Here is a 23,424-nt window from a genome sequence, read left to right as displayed (position 1 = left end):
AGAAACACTTTTGAGGAGCTGAGAGAGCTCAGACTTCAACATTGTATTTACTGAAAGCTGTGTGGTTGCTTTCACATCTTTAGCTTTGCTGTTTATTTCCAGTGACTGGACTGTGTTATTGGACATTGGCTCATTTATGTAAGAATGCTTTGCATTAGATATTTAAAACAGGTAGGAACACACATCAGTTATACTGTGGACTGTGGACCCTTGAGCAGTAGACACACTTGGCTGAAATTTAAGCATATTTTCCAGGACTTGGGGGGCTTTAAAGATCCTTTTAAAGAATTTCCTTATGCAATAAAGTTAGGTCTACTTTAGGAACCCTGTATATTTATTATTGTTTTAGTCTTTTGAAAGGGGTTTTTGAGTATTTTTGTGGCTGTTTGTTTTGGTTTTGATAGGGAAGAAGAACTGTCTGCTATATTGACTAGGAAAGAATACTTTTGTTAGGAGTGTGGAGCTGTTGTCTTAGCTCCATTTTTCTTTTCCTGTCTATGGGAAATCAACCACACTTTGACAAAAGCACATTTTAAGGTAAAAGGCTTTTTTGGCTCATCCTTTCACCATTGCAAGTCAGTGAAGGCAGCAAGAACTTGAAGCAGCTGCTGCTCCCGTTATATCTTAGAGAACATTGAGTACGGCAGGCCAGTTAAATGTGCTTTATCTACACTTACACACTGCACTGCACAAGTCCCTGCCTAGAGCATCGTACCACCCACAATGGACAGGGCTTCTCACACAAATTACTGTAATCTGGGCAATCCCTGCAGATTTTCCCACAGGCCAACTTGATTGGGCAATATCTCACTGAGGCGTTTCTGAGATAAATCTAGATTGTATTAAAAATTAAAAGCAATCTTCGTATATGTTTTTGTTTTAGTCTCATCCATGGTTTTTTGATCAAAATTGTATGAGATAAAAGAAGAAAGGTACAAATGAACTCTAACCTCCTTCCCATCTCTATGTACCCCTTATTTGATCTGAATATATTTACGGGATCAAATTACTGTGTAATGAGTTATATAAACCATTTTTTAATTTTATTGATACACTTTTCCTTAAAAATATGATCTTCCTGATGATAACATTCAATTTCTACAGATTTATAGTTATTAAATTTCTTGTTTTATTGCATATATTTCATTAATGTCATACTTATCCTTTGGAAGTTCTCTTCTGCATACTTTAAAATACTATTTTTAATAACCTTAAAAATACAAATAACACTCACTCAATAAATAAAAGAAGCAAGCACCAGTAAAACAGAACTCTTGTCTACAGGGACTGTAGAACTCAGATGGTTCGTTTCTTGTGCTATGCTGCCGATCCATGGAATGTGGTGCTAGTAGTGCATAGAAAATCAAGGCAGTAATTCATGATAATCTGTGTGTGTGTGTGTGTGTGTGTGTGTGTGTGTGTGTGTGTGTGTGTGCATGTGTGTGTTCATATGGAAACATATATGTCACTGCTCAGGTGCTTTCAAGCATTGTTTGCTTGGTTGTTTGGTAGGTTTTTGAGAAATGGATTCTTATTTTCCTGGGACTCTCTGACAAGCTTGATTGTGGATGTAGCATTTGACATTAGTAGGAGACACAGTCTCCCAGCAAACTCCCCGGTCCTCTGGCTCTTGCAGTTTGTCTTCCTCCTCTTCTGCCATGTTCCCTGAGCATTAAGTGTGGGATTGTTTTGTAGATGTATCTATTGGTCCTGGGCTCTACAAATCTGCATTTTGATTGCTTCTAGTTTTTTTTTTTAAATAGTGCACATCTGTTGTAAGAAGTTTTATCCATGAGAAGTGAGACTACACTTATCTGTATATACAAGGAGAAGTGTTTAGAATATAGTTAGGGGTTTTGCTGGTTTAAAATAGAGGTGGTTGTAGGTTCTCCTCCAAGACCCATGACTTCACTTGCCCTGCATATTTGGCTAGGTTTCTAACCAGTCATGGTTTCCCTCTTTTTGATCAAGTCTTAGGGCCAATTAGAGCACTGTTGGTTAGCACCAAGGTTTCTCTGTCACTACTACACCCTTAGTATTATTGTCCCATGCTGGTCCTGGTTGTGACTCACAGGCATTATAGCTGGGTAGGACAACTGTTTGCTTACCTCCTTTGGAAGATTGCATTGCACCTCCAGGTACCATGAAAGCTAGTCTTCAAGGAGAAGCCATTTAGGTCAGCTCTAGTCAGGGACTTCTGAGCCCTGTGTCTGAAATCCATGGTGTCTTCAGCAATAGGGACTCACTTACCTCTTGTAGGCAACCTCTTGTAGGCAACCTCTTGTAGCCAAGAGCAATAGCAATTGACTGTTTCGTGAGTCTGTTGGATACCCCCTAATCAACAACTCTATAAAGAAAGCTTTTCATGCCTGGTACTGGGATGTTCTTTGGTGGTTATTGGATCTTGAAGGGAGCATTGTCAGCCCAAATAGGAAAAATTTCTTTCATATATGTATATATGTGTGTGTGTATATTAAATTATATATATATATATATATATAATTTACATGTTATGTAGAGTTTTAAAATAAATAATTAATACAATGATTCATTATGATTTTCAAAAATTCTTACTGTTATTTTACTGTCATCCATCCTTCAGCATTTATCTACCTCCTCCTTCCCTAAAGACCCCCCCTTTTCCCATTTTCTTGATCAGATCACTTGTACCCATCTATTCCCTTCTCTATTCTTTTGATGCCTATTATCTTTTATTCTGCTTTAAATAGTTTTGACAGCATGATATTTTATTCATGTAAATTTATAAATAACTTTTGTTAATTAGACAAATTTTATCACTTTTAAATATTCCTTTTCATCTCTAGTAAAGTTTTCTATCTTAGCCATTGCCGCTGGCATATTCAAATCAGCTTTCTTTTGAATATAGGGGACCATTGTACACTCTGAAACAAATACTGAATACTTGTCACAAATAGTTTTATTTTGCTGGTTATATATTAATATTGAGAGTGTGAAAAAAGAAGGCATTTCATTTACTTGTCTAAAAAGTTAGTAATAAAGATTTGGAAGCTATAAAATTTCTGTGGTGAAATGAGAGCCATTGTTCACATATTTTTAGCTCCTAATGTCTGAATTAACTGAAGGCAGCTTTTATATTTTCCTAAGATATCAGACCTCTGAAGGTGCTCAACAATGATGGAAATTTAATCATGTACATAGTGTATAGTGATAACTCAGAATGTTTGATACTCTGTCTTCTTAAGCATTTATCATTTACCTCAGTTTGGAGCCTTTGAGCTCCTTGGTTATTACCAAAATACCCAATTAGATATTTATGGATTAATATATTTTAATGAGCATTATTTTCCTATATAACATAATCAAAATTTACCAAATAACATGAAATTCACAGGAAGTAAAATATTTAAGTAAAAATGAGTTAACATTTTAGGTTTGTGGTCTACATTTGAATATCGCTTTTCCCACTTCATCAGAATTCCCGTCAGATGGGAACAACATATCAGGGACTTCTTTTTATTTTGTGCTGTGAGGTATTTGCTGTGTTGCCTTCTCTTTGTTCCTCCAAACCCTTTCTTTTTATGTCAACCACGATACCAGTATCTCCTAAATCTCTGCCCTGCTTCACTATAAATGAACAGGAATTATCTTTACTGAAAGAGAAGAAAATATTTTGAAACTGATTTATGGGGATTATGGAGAAAAATATGCTCAGCATACAATATGTACTGAAAATGTCCTCACCATGTAATCACCATGTGAAATGATTAATAAAAAGAAGACTTTAAAATAGTATAAAAACCAGTTTATCATGATGGATTTACCCAATCAAGTTTTAAACACTAATGTCTTACTATTGTGCTTTAGCACTGTATAATTACACGCATATTGATACCCATTAGTCATCCAGCCTTTATACTGATTCCTTTGACTTCTAGCAATCACTACCCTGATTTTTCTTCTATGAAAGCAACATGTTTAGTGTCCACATATGAGTGATAACACGGTATGTGTCATGCTATGTCTGCTTACTTCACCTTATCTAACTTCCTCCAATTGCATCGAATTTTGAATTTTATAGTTTTTGTGGATGAATAATAATCCTGTTGTTTATTGTGGTGGTACCCCGTGTTTCCTTTGTCCTTTCATCCACCCACCAACATCTTGATTGATTCTCTTGCCTAACTAAGTAAACACAATAGTACAGATACATCTTACAAATATTTTTTTCCATGTGTTGGCCTCATTTCCAGTGCATATACACCTAGAAATGGATTAGTTGAGTCATGTGACTGTACTACATATAATCTTTTGGGAGCTTTCTGTATTATCCTCCATATGACTGTACTAATTTACATTCCTAACAACACTGTATCAGAGTTTCTTTTCTCCTTATGCTCACCTGCCCTTTAATATTTTTTAACCTTTTAGCAGTGATTTTATCTTGGATTAAATGCTACCTTATTGTGATTTTTGATGCGTCCTTCCCTAATGCCTAGTGATACTGAGAATTTATTTTTTCACATAGATGTTCACTAATTGGATATTTTCTTTTGAGAAATTATTATTTATAACATGCAAACCTTTTCCTCTGCTTTCTTTCCCTTTTAATTTATCTGATTTACTCATTACATAGTTTCGGTCCAAAATTTTCATTTCATTTTATAAATTCTCTTTTAGACTTTATCCTTTATATCTGAATTATTGTCTAATTTGATTGATTGAATTTTCTGTCTACAGTACATCCTTTCACATTGAGTTTTCATATAATTGCTGTTTTTTAATTTTCTGGGGGGAATTTTATTAATTTTGGGGGGCTCCATTGATAGACAGTTACTCTTCTCCTTTTTTGGTATCATACTGTCTTCCCCTTCATGCTTCTCTGTTTTGTGTGTTGATAGTTTGCTTCTTGTAGATGCATTGTCTTCACCTTTATTTTTTTGTAACAATTTTACCTGCCTGCAGGTATATCTTAGGGTTCTGGTCTGTTAGGTTTGTGTTGCCTTGGTTCCAGATAGGCACGTGGTGTCATTTCTATTAAGTTCCAGTGATACTCATGGCTTTATGCTGGGTACATGCAGCAGGGATGTGGGGAAGGCCGTACATAATAGAGGGTAAGTTTAGTCTCACATGGGGGTTATTGTGAGAAGACCTTTCTGGGTTCAAATTAAATTGGACTCTGATGCTGAGTTGGTTTCTTGTCTTCAGAAGGCTATCCGGAACAGTCTACTCCACATCTGTTTCAATGGCACTGTCCTCCAGTAGTCATCCCCAAATAGTCTCTGAACAGCAGCTATTTAGTCTAGTTGTTTTTAAACATTTATTTTTAGGGGTGTGTGTGTGTGTGTGTGTGTGTGTGTGTGTGCAATTGCATGCACATGTGTGCACACACGCACCAGTGGCAGCCAACAGTCCCATGGAGCTGGACATCAGATTGTGAGCCACCAGATTAATTGATGCTGGAACAGAATTCTGATCTTCCTCAGGAGATGTAAATGCTCTTAACTGCTGGCCTTTTGTCCATTGTATCTCCAGTCCCTATTTATCTTTAGTTTAGATCTTTTTTGTTCTTGTAGGGAAGCATGATTGTTAGTTCTAGTTCTAGTGAGCGATTGTATTAGAAGTCTTCATCTGTGTCTACCGTTACTTAGTTATGATCATGGGAACTGAAAATCACATGATATATCAATCACCATGTGCAACCTAAGCACGGGGATCTTGACTCATATTGATTCTGAAAACATGGGGTTACACTGAGGTACACCCTGGTTTCTTTGTCTATCCTACAAAATACAGTTCAAGTCACATTTTGAGATTTCTGTCACCCCATCTGAAACTTGGTCACTTTTGCTCTTTCCCCCCACCCATATGTTAGGTTAGCTAAAATTTTTATATTTAAAGGTTCATTCCTAATAATTAAGTATAATTAATAATTATAGTCCTATACATTTGAGTTTAAAACTACTGTTATACTCGATTTGATATGCCTATTCTTCTTTGCTCCATTCTTCTTCTTTTGCTTGGATTGATGTCTTAAGTTTATTTTCTTCTGTGTTACACATTGTGTATTATTTCACACTCCATTTACTTACTATAGATGCCACATCTAGAGTAAGATAGGCCCAGTGGTCTTTTACTATTATAATTTAGTAGTATTAGTATTTAGTAATATCTTACACATGCACAACTCCTGTTACTTTATTTTTTCTCATTGTTCTTTCTGCCTAAAGAATATGAATTAGTATTTCATTTAATGTAGGAATGTTTATGATCAACTGTTTGGTTTAATGTATCTAACACATATATGCATTCATAGATATCTATATATTTTAAGGATAGACATACCAGTTAGCATGTAATCCCCAGTACCACATATAACCTGACATGGATAGGTATTCTCATCATTACAGCACCTCAGTGGAAGCAAGAGAATTAAGTAATTCATTTCACCCTCAGCTGTATACAGAGTTCAAGGTCAGCCTGGGCAGTATGATACTTGCCCTTTCAAACATACACACACACACACACACACACACACACACACACCACACACACATATGCACACGCACACACACACTAGATTTAGACTTGTTCAATGACTAAAACATTGTGTAGATTTACATACATTAATATATCATTGTTGTCCTTCTGTGTAGCACTACTATATGAAGAAAATTATGCATATTCAATTTACAGTGTCCTATGACACTTAACTGTTCACTATTCATGTAACTTACCTTCATTTTTCCACTTAAAATATCAGTGACCATTTGTATTTATATGCTTATCATTGTAAATATAGAACGGGTTCTTAGAAATAGGAAAGTGCCTTAGTTACTTTCACATTGCTGCTACAAGACAGAGTGACTAGGGCAACTTATAGAAGACAGCGTTTATTGCAGATTACAGTTTCAGAACGTGAGTCCATGGCCATCGTGGCAGGGAGAATGGCAGCAGCAGGCAGGCAGGCATGGCACTGGAGCAGTAGCTGAGAACTACATCTGATTCACAATCACAAGGCAGAAAAAACGAACTGGGAATAAATAGTATGGACTTCTGAAACCTCAAAATCTCATGATAGTGGCACACTTCCACCAGGGCACACCTCCCAGCCATTCCAAATCCGTTCTACCAGCTGGGGACCAAGTATTCAAATGCATAAAGCCTGTGGAAGCTATTCTCCTTTGAACCACCACAAAAGCTAGGTCAAAGACATTTCAGTCTTGTGAGGCTTGAAATGATCTTGCTTCCACGAAATTGAAATCTTTTGGCAGTTTTTAAAGCATATTAAAAGTACTTGTTTGATGGAGGTTACAATTAGGGTATGTTTTACAATTTGATATTTGCTGATGACCCTAACTGCTCTCACACTGACAGGATGTGAATCATGGGTCCCACATCTGAGACAGAGCGTGTTGGCTGGCTGTGGATATGTTGAGAGACGGGGACACCATGAGACAGTGTGTTCAGAAAGATAATGAAAGTCAACTTGCATAGCGTCATCTGAAGAAACTTTTCTCCATTGCTAAAACCCCACAAGCAGTTATGCCTGTTTTCTACCTTCTACTGTACTGTGGCTTTTACCTTGATAATGCTGTTAATATCTCTATCATGCAAGTGTCCAGTGATTTCATTGCTGCCCAAGCAATGACCTCTTCTCAGATTTTTTGGTAGTTATGCCTGATATTATACATGGCATGCAACTTATTATAAATAAAAATACCCTTTATAATTTAAAGACATATGCCATTATTATTTTTCTGTGTTTGTTACACCTTTTTAATTGCCTTTTCCTGTTTGCTTCTTCCACTTCTTCATTTGTCTTGTCTACTGTCTCATTTCAGCTTCTTATTCCTACAACTTTATGTTTCATTCCTTTACCTGTCTTGAATGATGCTTGAAAAAGTCTTAAAAAATGTTATTTGCCACTGAGAGTTTAAATACAATTCTTGTTGAGACTGGCAACTTTTCTTGTTTCACTGTTTGAAAATTCTCATTTTTCAACCTACGCATTAATTATTTCCTTCAGTTTTTAGTTCATATATAACTACATAACTAACCACTGTATTTTCAAGACTAGGCACAGTGTTGCGTGTCTGTAGTCCTAGCAATTGGGAGAGTAAAATTGGACATTCAAGAGATCAATACTAACATGAACTTTGTCACAAATTTCAGGCCAGCCTGGGTTTACAGGGAAACACTGTATTAAAAAATACAAGTATGGATGTAGATGTAAATTTATCCCCAAATACCAGTTTGCATGTCTCAGGAAGAGTGTATAATACAAGTGTGATATTAGAAAATTTACCTTTCAGGTGGTTTAGAATCTTTGAAATACCTTCAGCAACTAACTGTGGACCACAATCAGTTAATTAGCACTAAAGGTCTTTGTGAAGCACCCACCATCATATACCTGGATTGTTCACATAATCATCTTACTGACATTGATGGCATTGGAAATTGTGGATTGCTCCAAATAGTAAAATTGCAGGGAAATTATCTAAGAGAGGTAAATTATTTAAAGTAACTGATGTCTGTAACTAATGCAATATCTGTCTTCTAGTTGATATATCTACCATACATTTTGAAAGCTGTTTAAATGTTATTTCTTTATTTTTAATTAATCAACTGAATGTTATTTCTAAGTTACCTTTTTTACTTTTTAGTTTTTGTTACCTATATTAATTACACATAATAATGGGTTTCATTATGATATTTCCATACATGTGCACAATATATTTTCCACCAGTTATTTCCTTTTGGAACTGGATGCCCTCTTGTATCATTTCTTTTGTATGTGTTGGGGGGTAGGAATGGAGAGAGAGGGAGAGAAAAGGAACAGAGGAAAAGTTAGGAGAGAGAGAGAAACTCCATCAGTTTCATTGTGGCTTTGAATAGGAGTAAGGCTAGAGAATTTTTTTTTCAGGAGCATGTAAATACCACTATTTACTGCATAGAAATTTTCAAGAAGGGTAGGGCTCCAGGGGACAGTTCCCATTCCATGACTAGGTATTGATAAGCCTAACTTTCACATCTTTTGCATGTTATCAGAGCTGCTATTCATTCAAGAATGTAATAGCCATGTCATACCCAGAAGATAGTGTTCCAAATGCTTGACCTCATTCCCTCCAGTCCCAACATTCTTTTGTTCATTTTGAGATGTTTTGTGAGCTTTGGAAGGGATATTATAGCTATCCCATTTATGGCTCAGCATTCTTCTTACATTGTTCGGCTATGAGTCCCTACAGGCACCACTGTAAAACCAAGTTTCTCTGAAACTGACGGCAGTAATAGTATATGATAATAAGCTTAGTTATTGAGAAGACATTTTTGAAAGGCACCTCATGCTTAGTTAACAGAGTAACAGCATCATCTTCCCCATTAGAACTTACGAACTTGTCGTCCATGGGGTTTATACCAGGTTTACCATACCAGGCAAGAATTTTCTCCTGTAGAGGAGATTTCAAATACAACCAGAAAGCAGTTGTTTACTCCAATAACAGAGTTGCCACTGTTGAACTACTGGGTTCAAACCACTTATGAGTGTTGTTGAACACAGGTGCACACTGAGTACGAGGGCTGATGACAGTTCTCTCCAAGAAGTCTGTGGAGTATTTTGCTACAGTCTGGAGGCTAGATAGACAGCAAAGAAGGTTCCAGCCCAGTTCCAGTTTTATTTCTTTATGTCATGCAACCAAGGCAGATGGAGTCTTCATCAATAGGTCCTTAACCAGCTAGTTCTGGTGGGTAATCAAGAACATTGGCAATTGCCCATATTGTTTAGGGGCTAAAAACATGTAGAAGAGAGCCTCCTGGAACTAGGATTTTCATTTAATAACATTTAGCTTCTGGGAACAACTTTATCTACCTACATATGTATCATCAATAAAAACTCATTTCTGTTTTTTATTATATTTCCTTATGATTTTTCCATGCATTTTTACTTTTGTCTGACCCTCTGCCTGATGTGGTCCCCTAGCCCATTCCCTTGCCTCTGTCCTGCTTCTGGTTTAAACCTTTCTAACCCCAGCATCTCACCTCTCATGCTTGTATCCTTACATTCTATTATCCTCTCTTAAATATTTTCTCTGCTCATTGGCCCCTTTGCATTATTTTGTGTTTTTATACATTCAGGAAAAACCCAAATGCTTATATTGTCTAGTGAATATAGTTTAAGATAAGACTGGAAAGATGGCTCAGAGATTAAGAGCACTGGCTGTTCTTCCAGGGGGTCCTGAATTCAGTTCTGAACAACCACATGGTGGCCCACAAACATCTATAATGAGATCTGGTGCCCTCTTCTGTATGCATAATAAATAAGTAAATATTTAAAAGAAAACTACTGCTCATGGATTTTTGAAAAAAAGAGATTTTAAGAATACTAAGCTATAACATAGCATAATATTTCTGTTTCACTTAGGTACATAAGTTGGACCACATTTATCTATCATTGAGATTAAACTGCACTTTGTCATGAAACTTCTTTTATAAAGACTATCAAAAATAGTAAAGTTAATTAGTAGGCATTTTATGCATTTTATCCATACTGAAAGACTCACAATATTATACTTTGAATTATGGTTTGTTGCTTATCAGAATGTATTTCTTACAAGCTTTGGTAGAATCTGTACTTTTCAATTTGGTTACAGAATATTTTGCCTGTTATCAAGTAACGAAATACATTTAATTGTAGCCTCCATCCTTAAAGAACCATGTTCTGCTTAGAGAACTGCATCTGGACGACAACAGCATCTTGAACGTGGAAGGACTTTCTTCATGTTGGCTGCCTTTATTGCGAGACCTGAGTCTCGCTCAAAACAGGTGAAAATACATTTTATTTTAGGAATAGTTCTTTAAAATTGCTGTGTGAGGTACATAACCTTGAACAATTGGGATTCCTGCAATTAAACTGGGGTGCATCAAAATAAATCAGCACACAGATACAAATATAACTATCTAGAGTTTTAAAAAAATAAAGTGGCTGACTTACCTGAGACTGTTACTGAATTTTTATAAGTTTATTCTCCTCATTTGGTTTTCTCTCAAAAATATACTTGTAGAAACATCTCAGGGCAGGTTTGTTTATGTTTATAGAGAATGAGTCTTTGGAAAATACAGAATGTAGGAAATTCAATTCAGAGGGATGCCTCACTCTCTCAAATGGTATTTATTAAGTCAGAAAACAATGGTTTTCAGTCTTCGCTCAATTTGCTTGTCACTTGTACTTGTTAAAATGGGCTTTCTTTTGAATTCCAAAAGTATATAAAATAGTAACACTTAAAATATCTTGACATTAAATAAAAGTACCTGCATCCAAGGACACATTAGAGACAATTAAACATCTGGATCATTGAACAGAATTATTGTGTAAAGTCAAAATATAACTACAATATGTGTTATTCTGTCTTTCTGTACTTAATATTTCACTGAAACTTGTTCACTCTAATATTATTACTTTATTAATCACAGATATATGGAGTAAGGTGGTTGGACCACCAATATCAAGAAATTACCTCTTTAGGTTACAAGATGTTTACAAGACATGTGAGAAAGGACAAATGAGTGCATGTTTATAAACAATACAAAACTAATCTCTCAGTCTTTGCCAAGTAGTGCTCATATTTTGAGCATGTTTGTATCAAATGATTTAACACAGAGGTATTAATCTTTGAAAATTAAAAATTGGATACACATCTTAAAGTCCCATTAGAGTGTTGTAATCATATCTAATTATGAAAGCTGATTTGCATGTAACTGTACATTATTTGGATTTGAAACAAGTTCCCTCACATGAAACAACATATGTACTTTGGACCTACATGAATGCATAGGATCATTATGACAAGTTCAATCTCAAAGTGAAGTGATCAGTTATGCTTTGGACACATGGAGTAAACCATATATGAGTGGACACAACACATACATAGTAGTACTTCTCCAACTGTATTTCTAATACTAGAAAACATTTAAATTAAGAAATCATAAAAGAACATCCTTAGTTCTTTGACTACTTTAAGCCACAATGAAATATTCTTTTCTCCCAAAGTTAAAATGATCACAGGTAATAAGCTTTGGCTTTGCCATTCTCAGATGATAGTCACATATCAATCTGTTGAAATAGAATTATTCAACTCGACCAATTCGGTTCTTGGAATTGATAATGATCATTGGAATAATTACTCCCAATGATTATTATTTATAATTTTGTCTACTTAGATATCACATTTGATTACTGAAGTTGGGCTTGTTATTTTGAGAGCTTTAACATATGTTGTAACCTTTAAAAACTCCTTAGAGATAGAAAAAATTAACCTTTGTAACTTGTCTATACAAAATATCATTCAGACTAAAAAAGCCAAATAACATTTGTGGCTCCTTGATCTTATAAAAAAAAACCACTATGCATATATTTATAGCATAGGGGTAGAGAAAAAACTGTTTATGGATGAAGGGGGCAGGTAGGTATGTGGGTGTGGAGGTAGGTGAGGAACACAGTCAACGTACATGTATATTGTTACAAAAATATTCTTATGAAACAGAATTATTTACAATGAATATACAGCGATTATATATTATGTAGAATTATTATTACATGCACCAGATTGAATTTTTATAATACCATCACGTATTTAAATATGTTTTTATACTATCAAATCCTTTTCTTATGTCAGCACATGCTGTTACTAAAGCAGAAGATATGAAGGCACCCAAAGAAAGGAAATTATTTCCTAATGGAATAATATATAAATAATCTCAAGGCTTAGTTTTTTATCCACAGCAGATTTATTTCTTTAGCTATGATCCATGTTACAGTGTTCTGTCTGTGCACTGTGTGCAGAGCCACACAGCGGATGTTAAAATTCAGATAGGCCAGTTCAGGTTTTTGGTTTGAATCTTTGAAACACCAGTCATTTGGCCTTAAGCAGGTCTTTTCATTGACTGAGACTTAGCTTCTTCTCAAGTGCCAAAAAGCAGCTATTGCCTACCTTCTGATACAAAATTCTATCAGTCATCCACATAGGAAATGCATGTGAGTCCATTTCAGAAATCTCTGAATTTAAAATGCATACGTTAAAATGCACTTATACAGACATCATTGGGATTTGTAATTAGGATACTTTTACAATGTATATATTTTCTTTGATTTTTTTTGGTAACTTTCCATCACAAGGAAGAGATTATACACCCACATATTTTCTTTCCGAGCAAATGGAATACATATAAAGAGTGGTACTTACTGAATATTGTTTGGAATACTTGTTTCATCCAGTCTTCTGTTTTAAATTTTCATTAGGACATGTGACTGGTTTAAGTTTGACTCAGAAGAGTTCTAACTAGAAGACTCTCTGCCTATATAAACTGTTCTCCTTCCAGAGAGACCCTAAGTGGGGGCAGAGTGGAAACTTACCCATTGGGTGCTCAATGTACAAATCTTTGCATTTTTGTCGTCTTTGAAATTTATATCTTTTAATGCCCAGGGCTAATGTGACAAGGTCAAGTCGTATTAGGTTTTCACTAATGTCCCTTTGTCTTTCTGGTTTGAATTTTCTTGGAAAAAAATATTCATGAAATGTCAGTAAAGGGAAAAACTATAAACGTTTGGGTAAAAGGAACCTATGATCAGATTTCTACCATCACAATGAATAGTCATGAAGATTCATGAATAGCCAGTTTTCTTGATTAAAATTTTAAAAAAGGACAATTTACAAATCATGATTTTAAAAGAATAGCTATATGAAGAGATAAAAATATAATATTACAGAGATATTTGACCATAGCAGATATTTATTTAAATAGATTTTTTTAAAGAAAGTCATATTGTTTTTAAATGTCATTGATTGCTTTCTCTTGATGTTTTCAAATATGTGTCGCCATGTAGCATTGAGAAGTACACAAAATATTCTGAAAAAAAGAAAGTACCGTATCATGAAGAGTGAACTCATTCATTAGCTATTGAAAAATTTTATTAGAAATACAAAGATTTAATATTAAGATGTAGCAAAGATACAAACATAATTTTTGTTAAGTGCTTTCGTGCTATAACTTGAAGAATCAACATTTCATATCTGCAACATTATCAAGTACATATTCAGGATGGAAACACGATAAGATGAAGACTAAATCCAATAATTGCCTACCCACGATGTTTCAATTTTGCCTGTCTCCCTCCTCCTTTCCTCCAACCACCCCCCTTCTTCTCTGTCTCTCATTTGTTTATCCTGTCTTCTTCCTTTGCTTCCTGTCACATCCAGGGGACATTTAAGTCAATTTTACTCTTATGTGGTACAGAGAAGGGTTTGTAGTTCCCGTGTTTTTTTTTTTTTTCTTATTTTCTTTTGGTACTTTTTATTCTACACTCTGTCACCCTTGAGACTCTTTTAAAGAACTGGTAGTGTACAGGATTAGAATGAATGGATATATTGTGCTTAGGAGCGAGGACAGTGAGAGGCATTTTCTTGTAGCCTCATTATTTTGTGGGGGTTTCATCAGCAGTCTCTTCTTTCCCTCTACTAATGCAGAACAGGGTAGAACAAGGGAGGAGTCAAGGTGCACACAAGGGTGAGTCTGTGCCAGACACCGTCAGGCTTTCAGCCACAGTGCTGCTGTGTGGCCTCTGACCTTAGAATAATAGTCATAATGGTTTTAAACACATATGCACACGAGAGAGAGAAACAGAAATAGAGAAATGACAGAGAGTTAATAGTATTAGACTCAACTCTTCTTTAGCTGAATGTTATGATGAACAATTATAGAATTCCCATGTTAATAGGGAGAATTAACTACAAAGGTGTTTCAGGTTTCCTAATAATGAGTTCATGCAAGTAAGTTTTTGCATTTACTTAAAGATTCAGGCAAACTGGTGTAATTTTATTTTGCAAAAAGCTATGTTTGTGCATTATTATGCAACAAATATTTGACTTATCTCCATTAGAAATGTCAATCAAGATAAAATTAGTTTGCCTTTCACAGCTTTTACATGATATATATATATATATATATATATATATATATATATATATATATGTTAAGTATCATTTATTTCTTGCTTGAAAGTGAGTTCTTAATGACCATCATAATATGGAAAATGAATAAAAGAAACTTTGTATCAATAATTTCACTATTACATTTTAGTATAAATGAATTATGAAAATATGTATTTTAAATATTTTATTTCCAGCAAGCTTAAATCCATTCTATTAATATAAAATTTTATAGTATTATTCCTGTTGGATATTGTACTTGTGTGTTAAGCATATTTCCAAATCTGAACTAAGCACAATACAATGTTGGGTATTTATATTGGTGATAGCTTAATCTAGTCTAAAATATTTTTTATTAAAACAATAATGAGTCTAATTAGTTATTCTATTAAAAGTGATTTTTAAAAAGGTTTGTATGTGTACACACACACACACACATATATATATACAACTTGTTGAGTTTGGTTTTGTTGTTTTGTGTAGCATATAGTTTCAAGGTTGACAGTCTGCGCTGGACAATGAATAAGGGGACTGTACCCTGGGAGAAGCTAATTCTCCTCCCAGCAGTCATTAATGGCCTCTAGATTTTTGTTTAGGATTGGAACCCTGACACGGTTTCCATTTCCATGTTAAAATGTCCATTGAGTTTGCCGTGTTCCAATCTTGTTTGTGTGACTATTAGTAGGAGAAACTGTTTCATAGCCTATTCTAGTTATTATAATATTTCTGAAGCCTTTTTAGGATGTTCCTGGAGCCACAGATTCTGTAGAGGTGATGTAGATGTATCCTTTGGAGCTGGACTCCTCATGACTTATTTATCTCTGCACTGTGGCCAGTTGTGATTTATACACACACACACACAGACACACAGACACACACACACACACACACACACACACACACACACACACACACACACACACACACACACACACTTCTGTATATGTGTGTGCATGTAACAATAATAATCAAAGAAAAATAGGCTGTCAACTTGGAAGGGGACATTGGAGATGTTTGAGCTAGTGTAGCATGGAGGGCCTAGAGTAATAAAATGGGGGGTGATGTCATTTTATTTACATTAACACATTTAAAATATCATAGCAAACCCTCAAAAAAGATTGTACCTTAAAGATGTAGGCTATGTGTTTACACTAAGGAAGGAAAAAAAGATAATGTAATTTCTGTATAACTAACTTTATAAATATATAAAACAAAATACTAAGCAGATAGCTACCCATTTTAAACCGAATAGCAAATATACATCAAAGCCCATGGTATTTGTGACTGAAATTAGCAATTCCATGGTAATTTCTTTTTTAAATGAATCAAAATCTCCCATTATTGTAATGTTCCACGGTAAATTCTTTTTAAAAATGAACTTTGATTTTCCATAATAGGATTACTTACATTCTTAGGCTTATTACATTTTTAATAAATACTGTTACTCAATGTTTTAATTGTTCTGCATTGTATTGTACAATTATAGATAATTGTATATAATTATATAATTGCATTAGGTAAATGAGTTGTACTTCAAAGAAAATAACAAGAATATGCTTGTTAATTTTCTCAGTAGTTTTTATATTTTGTTTTCAGTTTAACAACAATTGTACCACTTTTTCATTTTGTGTCTTTGGAAAAACTAGATGTCAGCAACAATTGTCTTTCTGGTAAGTCTGGAATTCTATTATTTCTTTCTTTTAAATAATAGGCTTTTAATTTCTGTTTCAAATAAAGTGAAGAGTTGTTCTGAATACATATGCATTTGTATATATGAAGACGAGCAAAAAAATCACTGCTAGCTTTTCTATTCCTGCCTATTCACCCATTAAAAGTTTATTAAGGCATTATGAATTGAACAAATCCCCCTAAAATGTTTTCTGCATTTACTCTCCCAGTCAGTCCCCTCCAAGTAGCAGCCACAATGTAATGTTTGCACTATGAGCTATTAAAAACAATATATATTCTCCTGGACTTTAGTTGGATCTCTGAGATGATTGACCAGGTCTCATGATGTTGGGTCTGAAATCCTCATGTCATTCATAAAACTATTGTGTAACTTTTAACATTAGGTTTATTAGACCTTTCCCCTAAAGCTGGAAACCTCAGCTATTTTGAGTCTTTTCAGCCTGCATAATACTCAACACTTTGCCAAGACCGTGTAGTGAATTTTCAAAAGACATATCCAACATTCATGTACCTTCTTCTGAATCCTTTTCGCCACAAATTCTAGCCTCATTTCAACAGTTTCCACTTTAATTCAGCAAAACAGAATCTATGTATTCCACTGTATGTCTAGATGAACCATAATCTTCTTCTAGATGGAAAAATATTGAAATCATAAAACTACTAATAGGATATATTGTATGTTTCCTTTCTGTCAGATCTGGACTTAAAGTACACATATCATGTCTGTGTCTTCGTGTGTGCACACAAGGGTGCGTGTATATTCAGCATTAGTTTTCTGTGGGAAATCAAGTCTCTACACATTGCTCTATAGAGTAGCCTAGATTTACCTATAAGCTTTATTTTTAAAAGTACAGAAGGTCTATGTGATTGTGTCTGTTGATGTATTTAGCTTCAGCACATATTGTATTACTTATATTTGGTGTCATAACTTTTGTTTGAAGTGTAGTAGAACATTAAGTACATTATCTCATTCGGTTCTCGCATATCAATACAGTCTAAAACTGGACTGTAAAAAAAAAAAAAAAAAAATGAGTTGTCAAGCCGGGCAGTGGTGACTCACGCCTTTAATCCCAGCACTCGGGAGGCAGAGCCAGGCGGATCTCTGTGAGTTCGAGGCCAGCCTGGGCTACCAAGTGAGTTCCAGGAGAGGCGCAAAGCTACATGGAGACACCCTGTCTCGAAAAACCAAAAAAAAAAAAAAAAAAAAAAAAAAAAAATGAGTTGTCAAAGTTCACAAGTTCTGAATGATAGAAACATAATTTTCTACTAGTCTCTGTTCTATTCAGCACCCTGGCTGTTCTGAAAGCTTGGAGGTATTCAATGGGAAAAACTAAAATATTAAAATACAATTTTATTTTAACTGGGAAATTGGTGATTTATTTATGACAGTTTATGTTAAAGTTATCTATGCTACTTTGCAAATGCTTTTCTTTACTTTTTTTTTTTATTTTTAGATCTGACAAGTGTCATGTGTTGGTTCAATGCATGCTACTCTCTCCGTGAGCTTTGTCTCACTGGAAACCCAGTACTTCAGGAAATAAACTGGAGGTAAGGAAGTAGTTTTTAATCCATGAGTATCCTATTTATCATTTCTTGTGACAAAATACGCTACCAATTTTCCTACAAAAATTATTAAAGTTACTTGAATAGTTTAACTTATCTTTGTATTTCTAAAAGTAGTTCTAAAATATCATCAGCCTATAATATTTTCTCACATATAGATGAGTTAATGAAAATTAAAAAATATGATTATGATGTAAGCAGCGAAGAAAAGTCAACTTATTGTGATATTAACTTGGATTTTGCTTTGATAGAAGAAACATTTTCCATCAACTTCTTATGAACCCATTTAATTATTTAACTTACTACTTCAATGTTTTCCTTATGAAAGTTGGACCAATAAAATAAAACTGGACCGGCATATTCCTTACTTGACAATTGAGCCTGTCAAATTTCAGTTAGATCAATTGTTCTAATATACATTCCATTATCTATAAGAAGAGATTCATTTATCTAGAGGGTTTAAAATCAAGAAGTCTATAAAATATGGATTTGTTAATGAAAGGACTAAGGCAACTTTGATACAGTTTGTTTCAGTGAACTTTACATAACCCCATGGTACCACAAAGGGATTAGTTATAGATTTTCCCAATTGGTTTCTTACTTTCATGTCAAGCCAGTGATAACATGCAAAAACTGATGTACTGAAAAAAAACCTCTCTTTTAAGACATAATCCACAGGCAACATTTGAAATCTCCTTTGAGAATTTGTTTCATTGACTGATGATTAATGGAGCTTGTTAAGTGGCAGAATATGCACCAGGAAGTTTTCACTGGATGAAATATTGATTTGGCTCTTGAGTAGGAGGAGCCCAGCTGGAAAAACTAATCTTGAAATCTCACTGTGTTCTTATACTTCATTCCCTACATTAATCAGCTTTCCCATATATTCCTCTTCAGCTCACATGGCTGACTGGTGAACTTAAGGACAATCCACACACTGTTGTCTTTTGCTGTTCCCTTCAAAAGTTAAGGAAAAAACTATGTTTAAAAAAAATAAATTCAGTTTGAATCTTGATTATATATCTCTCAGATTTTAAAATATTGTTACTATCTTGAATATCCATGCAAATTTTTACATCGAGTAGAATTTCAAAAAATTCTGATTAAAGTGAACTGCTTGGGAACTTTTGTGTGTCGAAATGAGGAAGACAACATCAAAATAAGGCTAAAACAGAAATCCAAGCCCAGTTCAGTCTTACTTAAATTATACTCCCTAGCTAAAATAATTTATATAATGATATTTATATCATTAGCCACATGGAAAGTTTCTGGTGATAGAAATACTCTTTTGTCCCTTTCTTATCTGGGACTGCCAAATAGTGCCAACTGCAATATTTAGAACACATCTAACATCCAGTGCTGTCCTTAAACTTACTTGATTTTACTTTCTAAAAAAAGAAAAAAAAATATGTTTTTATTGTTTGATAATTTCATACAAAGTATTTTGATTGTATTTTCCCTCAATGCCTCCCATATCGCACCCTCACCATCCTACCCACCTATCTTTTAGTCTCTACCTCCTGCGCCTCCTCCTTCTTCTCCTCGGTGTGTGTGTGTGTGTGTGTGTGTGTGTGTGTGTGTGTGTGTGTGTGTGTGTGTGTGTCTGGTGTCTGTGTCTGTGTTTTGCCCAATATTATTTTTGTTTGTTTGTTTGTTTTTTCGAGACAGGGTTTCTCTGTGCAGTTTTGGTGCTTGTCCTGGATCTCTCTCTATAGACCAGGCTGGCCTCAAACTCATAGAGATCCACCTGGCTCTGCCTCCCGAGAGCTGGGATTAAAGACTTGCACCATCACCACCTGGCCCAACTATTTTTTGTCTGTTTGTTTAGAAGGATTTTTATTACAACAGAATTTCTCTGTTTAATACAATAGTGCCAGATATGCATCGCTACATAGTTGCTGGATCACACAAAACCAAGGGTGAACTCATAGACTTGGCTGATAATTAAGTGTAGACTCATGAATACTTGCAAATGTATCAAATTTCTTTTATGACGATGTTGAAAACAGGAAGGCTACACATGTGAGGAAAAGAGATATAGGGAAGTCTCTCTACTTCTGTGAATATAAATCAAGTTAAATTAAGACCTTTAATCAGCCTTTTCCCAAACAGGCCTGTTTTCTTCATGTTGATAGTAGGGCCTGCTCCATAGTGTGGCTGACCTGCCATGGGTCACATCATTAGAAAGAACTCTCTCTCTCTCTCAGTAGCTATCAGATGCTAATAGCTCCTTGGCTGCAGTAGGATTTCCTGCCTCCCCTCTACTCACCATTCAGGGATTGTATCTGGTTTGGGTTTATGCCTGCTTTGTGCACGCTGTCACAATCCTTGTGAGTTCCTATGAACAATTAAACCTGTTGTGCCCAGCAAACACCATCCTGGTAGTAATCCACCAACCTTGGCTCTTACAATCTTCCCACTCCCTCTTCCTCAAAGATCCCTGTACCTTTTCCAGGGGGATTTACCCTTTCTTAACGTCTTGATAAGTCCAAGCTTAAAGTAATTTGAGAAAGTAGAGTTGGTAACACAATAATTTTCATACAATTATTTAATCATCTATTTTTTCACTAGTAAAATTAAATCTTTACCACTAAATTTTAATGCCATTAAAGAAGAGAACCATGCATCTAATTAGTTTATATCGTTTTATAGTCTTCTTCCAATTCAATTCATTGTATATACTGAGCAAATATGAACTATATATTACATATATATAGTCCCTAGTGAATTTGATACATTTTTAATATACTTGTCTTCTGTAAACCTTCCTTAGTAAGTATCTTAGTCAGTATTCTATTGCTGCGAATAGACACCATGACCATGGCAAATACTATTTTAAAAAGCATTTAATTGTGGCTTGCTTACAGTTCCAGAGGTTTAGTCCATAATGATCACAGTGGCAAGCAGGCAGATTAGCTGAGAGTTCTATCTCTGGACCCACAGACAACAGGAATAGAGAGATACAGGGAACACTCAAAGCCTACTCCCACTTCCTCCAATAAAGGCCACACCTACTCCAAGGCACTACCTCCTAATCCTTTTAACTAGTACCACTCCCTGTTAGCTAAGCATTCAAATATATGCCCCTATGGGGGCCATTCTTATTCAAATCACCACAGTAAGGTTTCTGTTTCATTCTCTTGCCCATTTTTTTAATTCGTTTTATGACTTATTTTAATTTTTATTTGTATATTTTCAATAAGTCTTTTATTAGATTTATATTTTCAAATATTTTCTCCTTCTCCTTGTGGGTTGTTCTATTTTCACGTTTTTTTTTTTTTTCCGTAGAGTAGAAGTTTGAATTTTAATTGTATTCAGCTTTTCAATATTTTTTCCCTTTTCATGATTTTTTGTTTTTTTGATCTAGAAGGTTATCAATGCACTAAACTTTGTCCTCTTCTGTTATCTTCTATATACTTTAATTTTACAATTATGTCCATCATGCATTTTTTACTTAATATTTGTGAATATTTGTGAAAGGTGTGAACTTCTGTACATTCAGAATTTTTTCATTTAAATGTCTCCACCTTTTCTCCATTTGATTGTGTTTACTCTTTTTTTTTTTTTTTTTTTTTTTTTTTTTAGCTGAGGATCGAACCCAGGGCCTTGTGCTTGCTAGGCAAGCACTCTACCACTGAGCTAAAACCCCAACCCGTGTTTACTCTTTTGACATTTGGCTTTCATTTCTGTTCTGCTGATAAATGTGCCTTTTGGTTTTTGTTTGTTTGTCTCTACCTAATCCATACTGTCTTACTTACCATAGCTCCAAATTTAGTCTAGAATAAGATGTTTTCTTAAATGACATTCCTGGATCTTCCATCTCTATCTATAAATTTTTTTAATTCATTTATTAACATTAATTAAATACCTTCATGGATTCTAGCTGAGACTGAATTGAATCTCTAAATTAATTTGGGAAGAATTGTTGCCTTGATAATATTGAGTTCTTCTATCCACAATCATGTCATGTCTCTTTCTACTTTTTTTTTTTATTATTGGTATTGGTCATCAGTGTCTTAGGTTTTCTCTTGTAATTTCTTTTATTTCTTTGAGAAGACTAGTTTTCTCATGTGATCATTGTGAAACAAAGTTAACTATATTGTGAAACACACTTACATTTTCCTCTTGAAAGGCTTGGGCAGATACTTTCAAATGGCTAAGTTTGATCTACCGATCTTGCTATCTGTCCTGTTCTCATGCCTTCTCAATATTGTAAACTGATTTAGTCTTTTGATCATATCTCAAAAGTTCTATTATTATATTCTTTGGCAAAATTAAGGAGAAAATATAATTCCAAATGTCTTTGATTATGTAAAACCAGAATCTTTTCCACCCCCTGTTTTAACACCACTCACTATATTTTAATGAGGCTCAATAAAAGTTTGCATTAATTCTAAAGTAAACAACAATTTTCAAGGGTATTGTCATTATACAGTTTCTCAGATTATTATTTTTATAAGAGTGACAATTTTGTATTGAATTTTTGCCCAAGTTTCCAACATTGATTCTCTCATTAACAATTTGAGATTATTATTCGTTGTAGGATAAAGCTATAGGATCTGTAAAACTCATCTTGGCTATGATAGACTATTATTGTTTTTAAGTAAAATTTAACTATTTTCTGAGATAATTATTCTATGCTTGCTATGTGATATTTTATGGTAATTTTAAAACATAAGTCCTTGTTGAGATTATTAACTTCTTTCTAGGCATTCTATACTTAAAATATTACCTGCTCTAAGAATCCTCAATGGTGACATCCTAAAACCTCACTCTGATGTCCATATTGAAGAACACTATCACCAAGACCTAGGATGTTTATTGGCACTTTGTCAGTATCAACTTCAAGAGTTCAACTTATTAACTGACAAGTATATCACACAGAAGCGGTAAGATTCTTATTTTCCTCCTGTTATATTTAAAATAAATAATGTAATGGAAACACATGATTAGATACGTTATGATTACACTAGCTTGATTAGAAGTGGTATATCAGGGGCATTTTCTACCTTTAGCATTATCTAGTAGTCATAAATTTGTTCAAGTATTTTTCACAAGATTGCATATCCTTCAAGAATTCATAGTTACAAGGGAATCAAGTAAGTTTGAAAACATACAAAGTATATATAGAGTGTCATATTACACATATGTAATAGTTATATATTACCCTACTATGTCATCACAGTAGACAAAGGCTGTCAATGTTTCTATA

At 34.4% G+C, this 23,424-nt stretch overlaps 1 protein-coding gene across 10 annotated transcripts in view; it reads left to right on the top strand.

Annotated features, from left to right (window-relative positions):
- Positions 1-23,424, top strand: part of Lrriq1 (leucine rich repeats and IQ motif containing 1) — a 187,597-nt gene that overhangs the window by 39,228 nt on the left and 124,945 nt on the right. For all 10 annotated transcript variants that reach the window (XM_052753245.1, XM_052753239.1, XM_052753244.1 and 7 more), the window contains 5 exons: positions 8,295-8,488; positions 10,673-10,800; positions 16,557-16,630; positions 18,104-18,197; positions 22,922-23,101. In XM_052753245.1, the coding sequence (XP_052609205.1) occupies positions 8,295-8,488; positions 10,673-10,800; positions 16,557-16,630; positions 18,104-18,197; positions 22,922-23,101 (670 nt within the window). The remainder of the gene's footprint in view (positions 1-8,294; positions 8,489-10,672; positions 10,801-16,556; positions 16,631-18,103; positions 18,198-22,921; positions 23,102-23,424) is intronic.

The sequence above is a fragment of the Peromyscus californicus genome, unplaced genomic scaffold (genome assembly GCF_007827085.1).
Source record: "Peromyscus californicus insignis strain IS unplaced genomic scaffold, ASM782708v3 Scaffold_24__1_contigs__length_46423439, whole genome shotgun sequence".
NCBI classification, from domain to species: Eukaryota; Metazoa; Chordata; class Mammalia; order Rodentia; family Cricetidae; genus Peromyscus; species Peromyscus californicus.
Note: the sequence above shows the minus strand (reverse complement) of the source record. Positions and strands in the feature narration are given on the sequence as shown.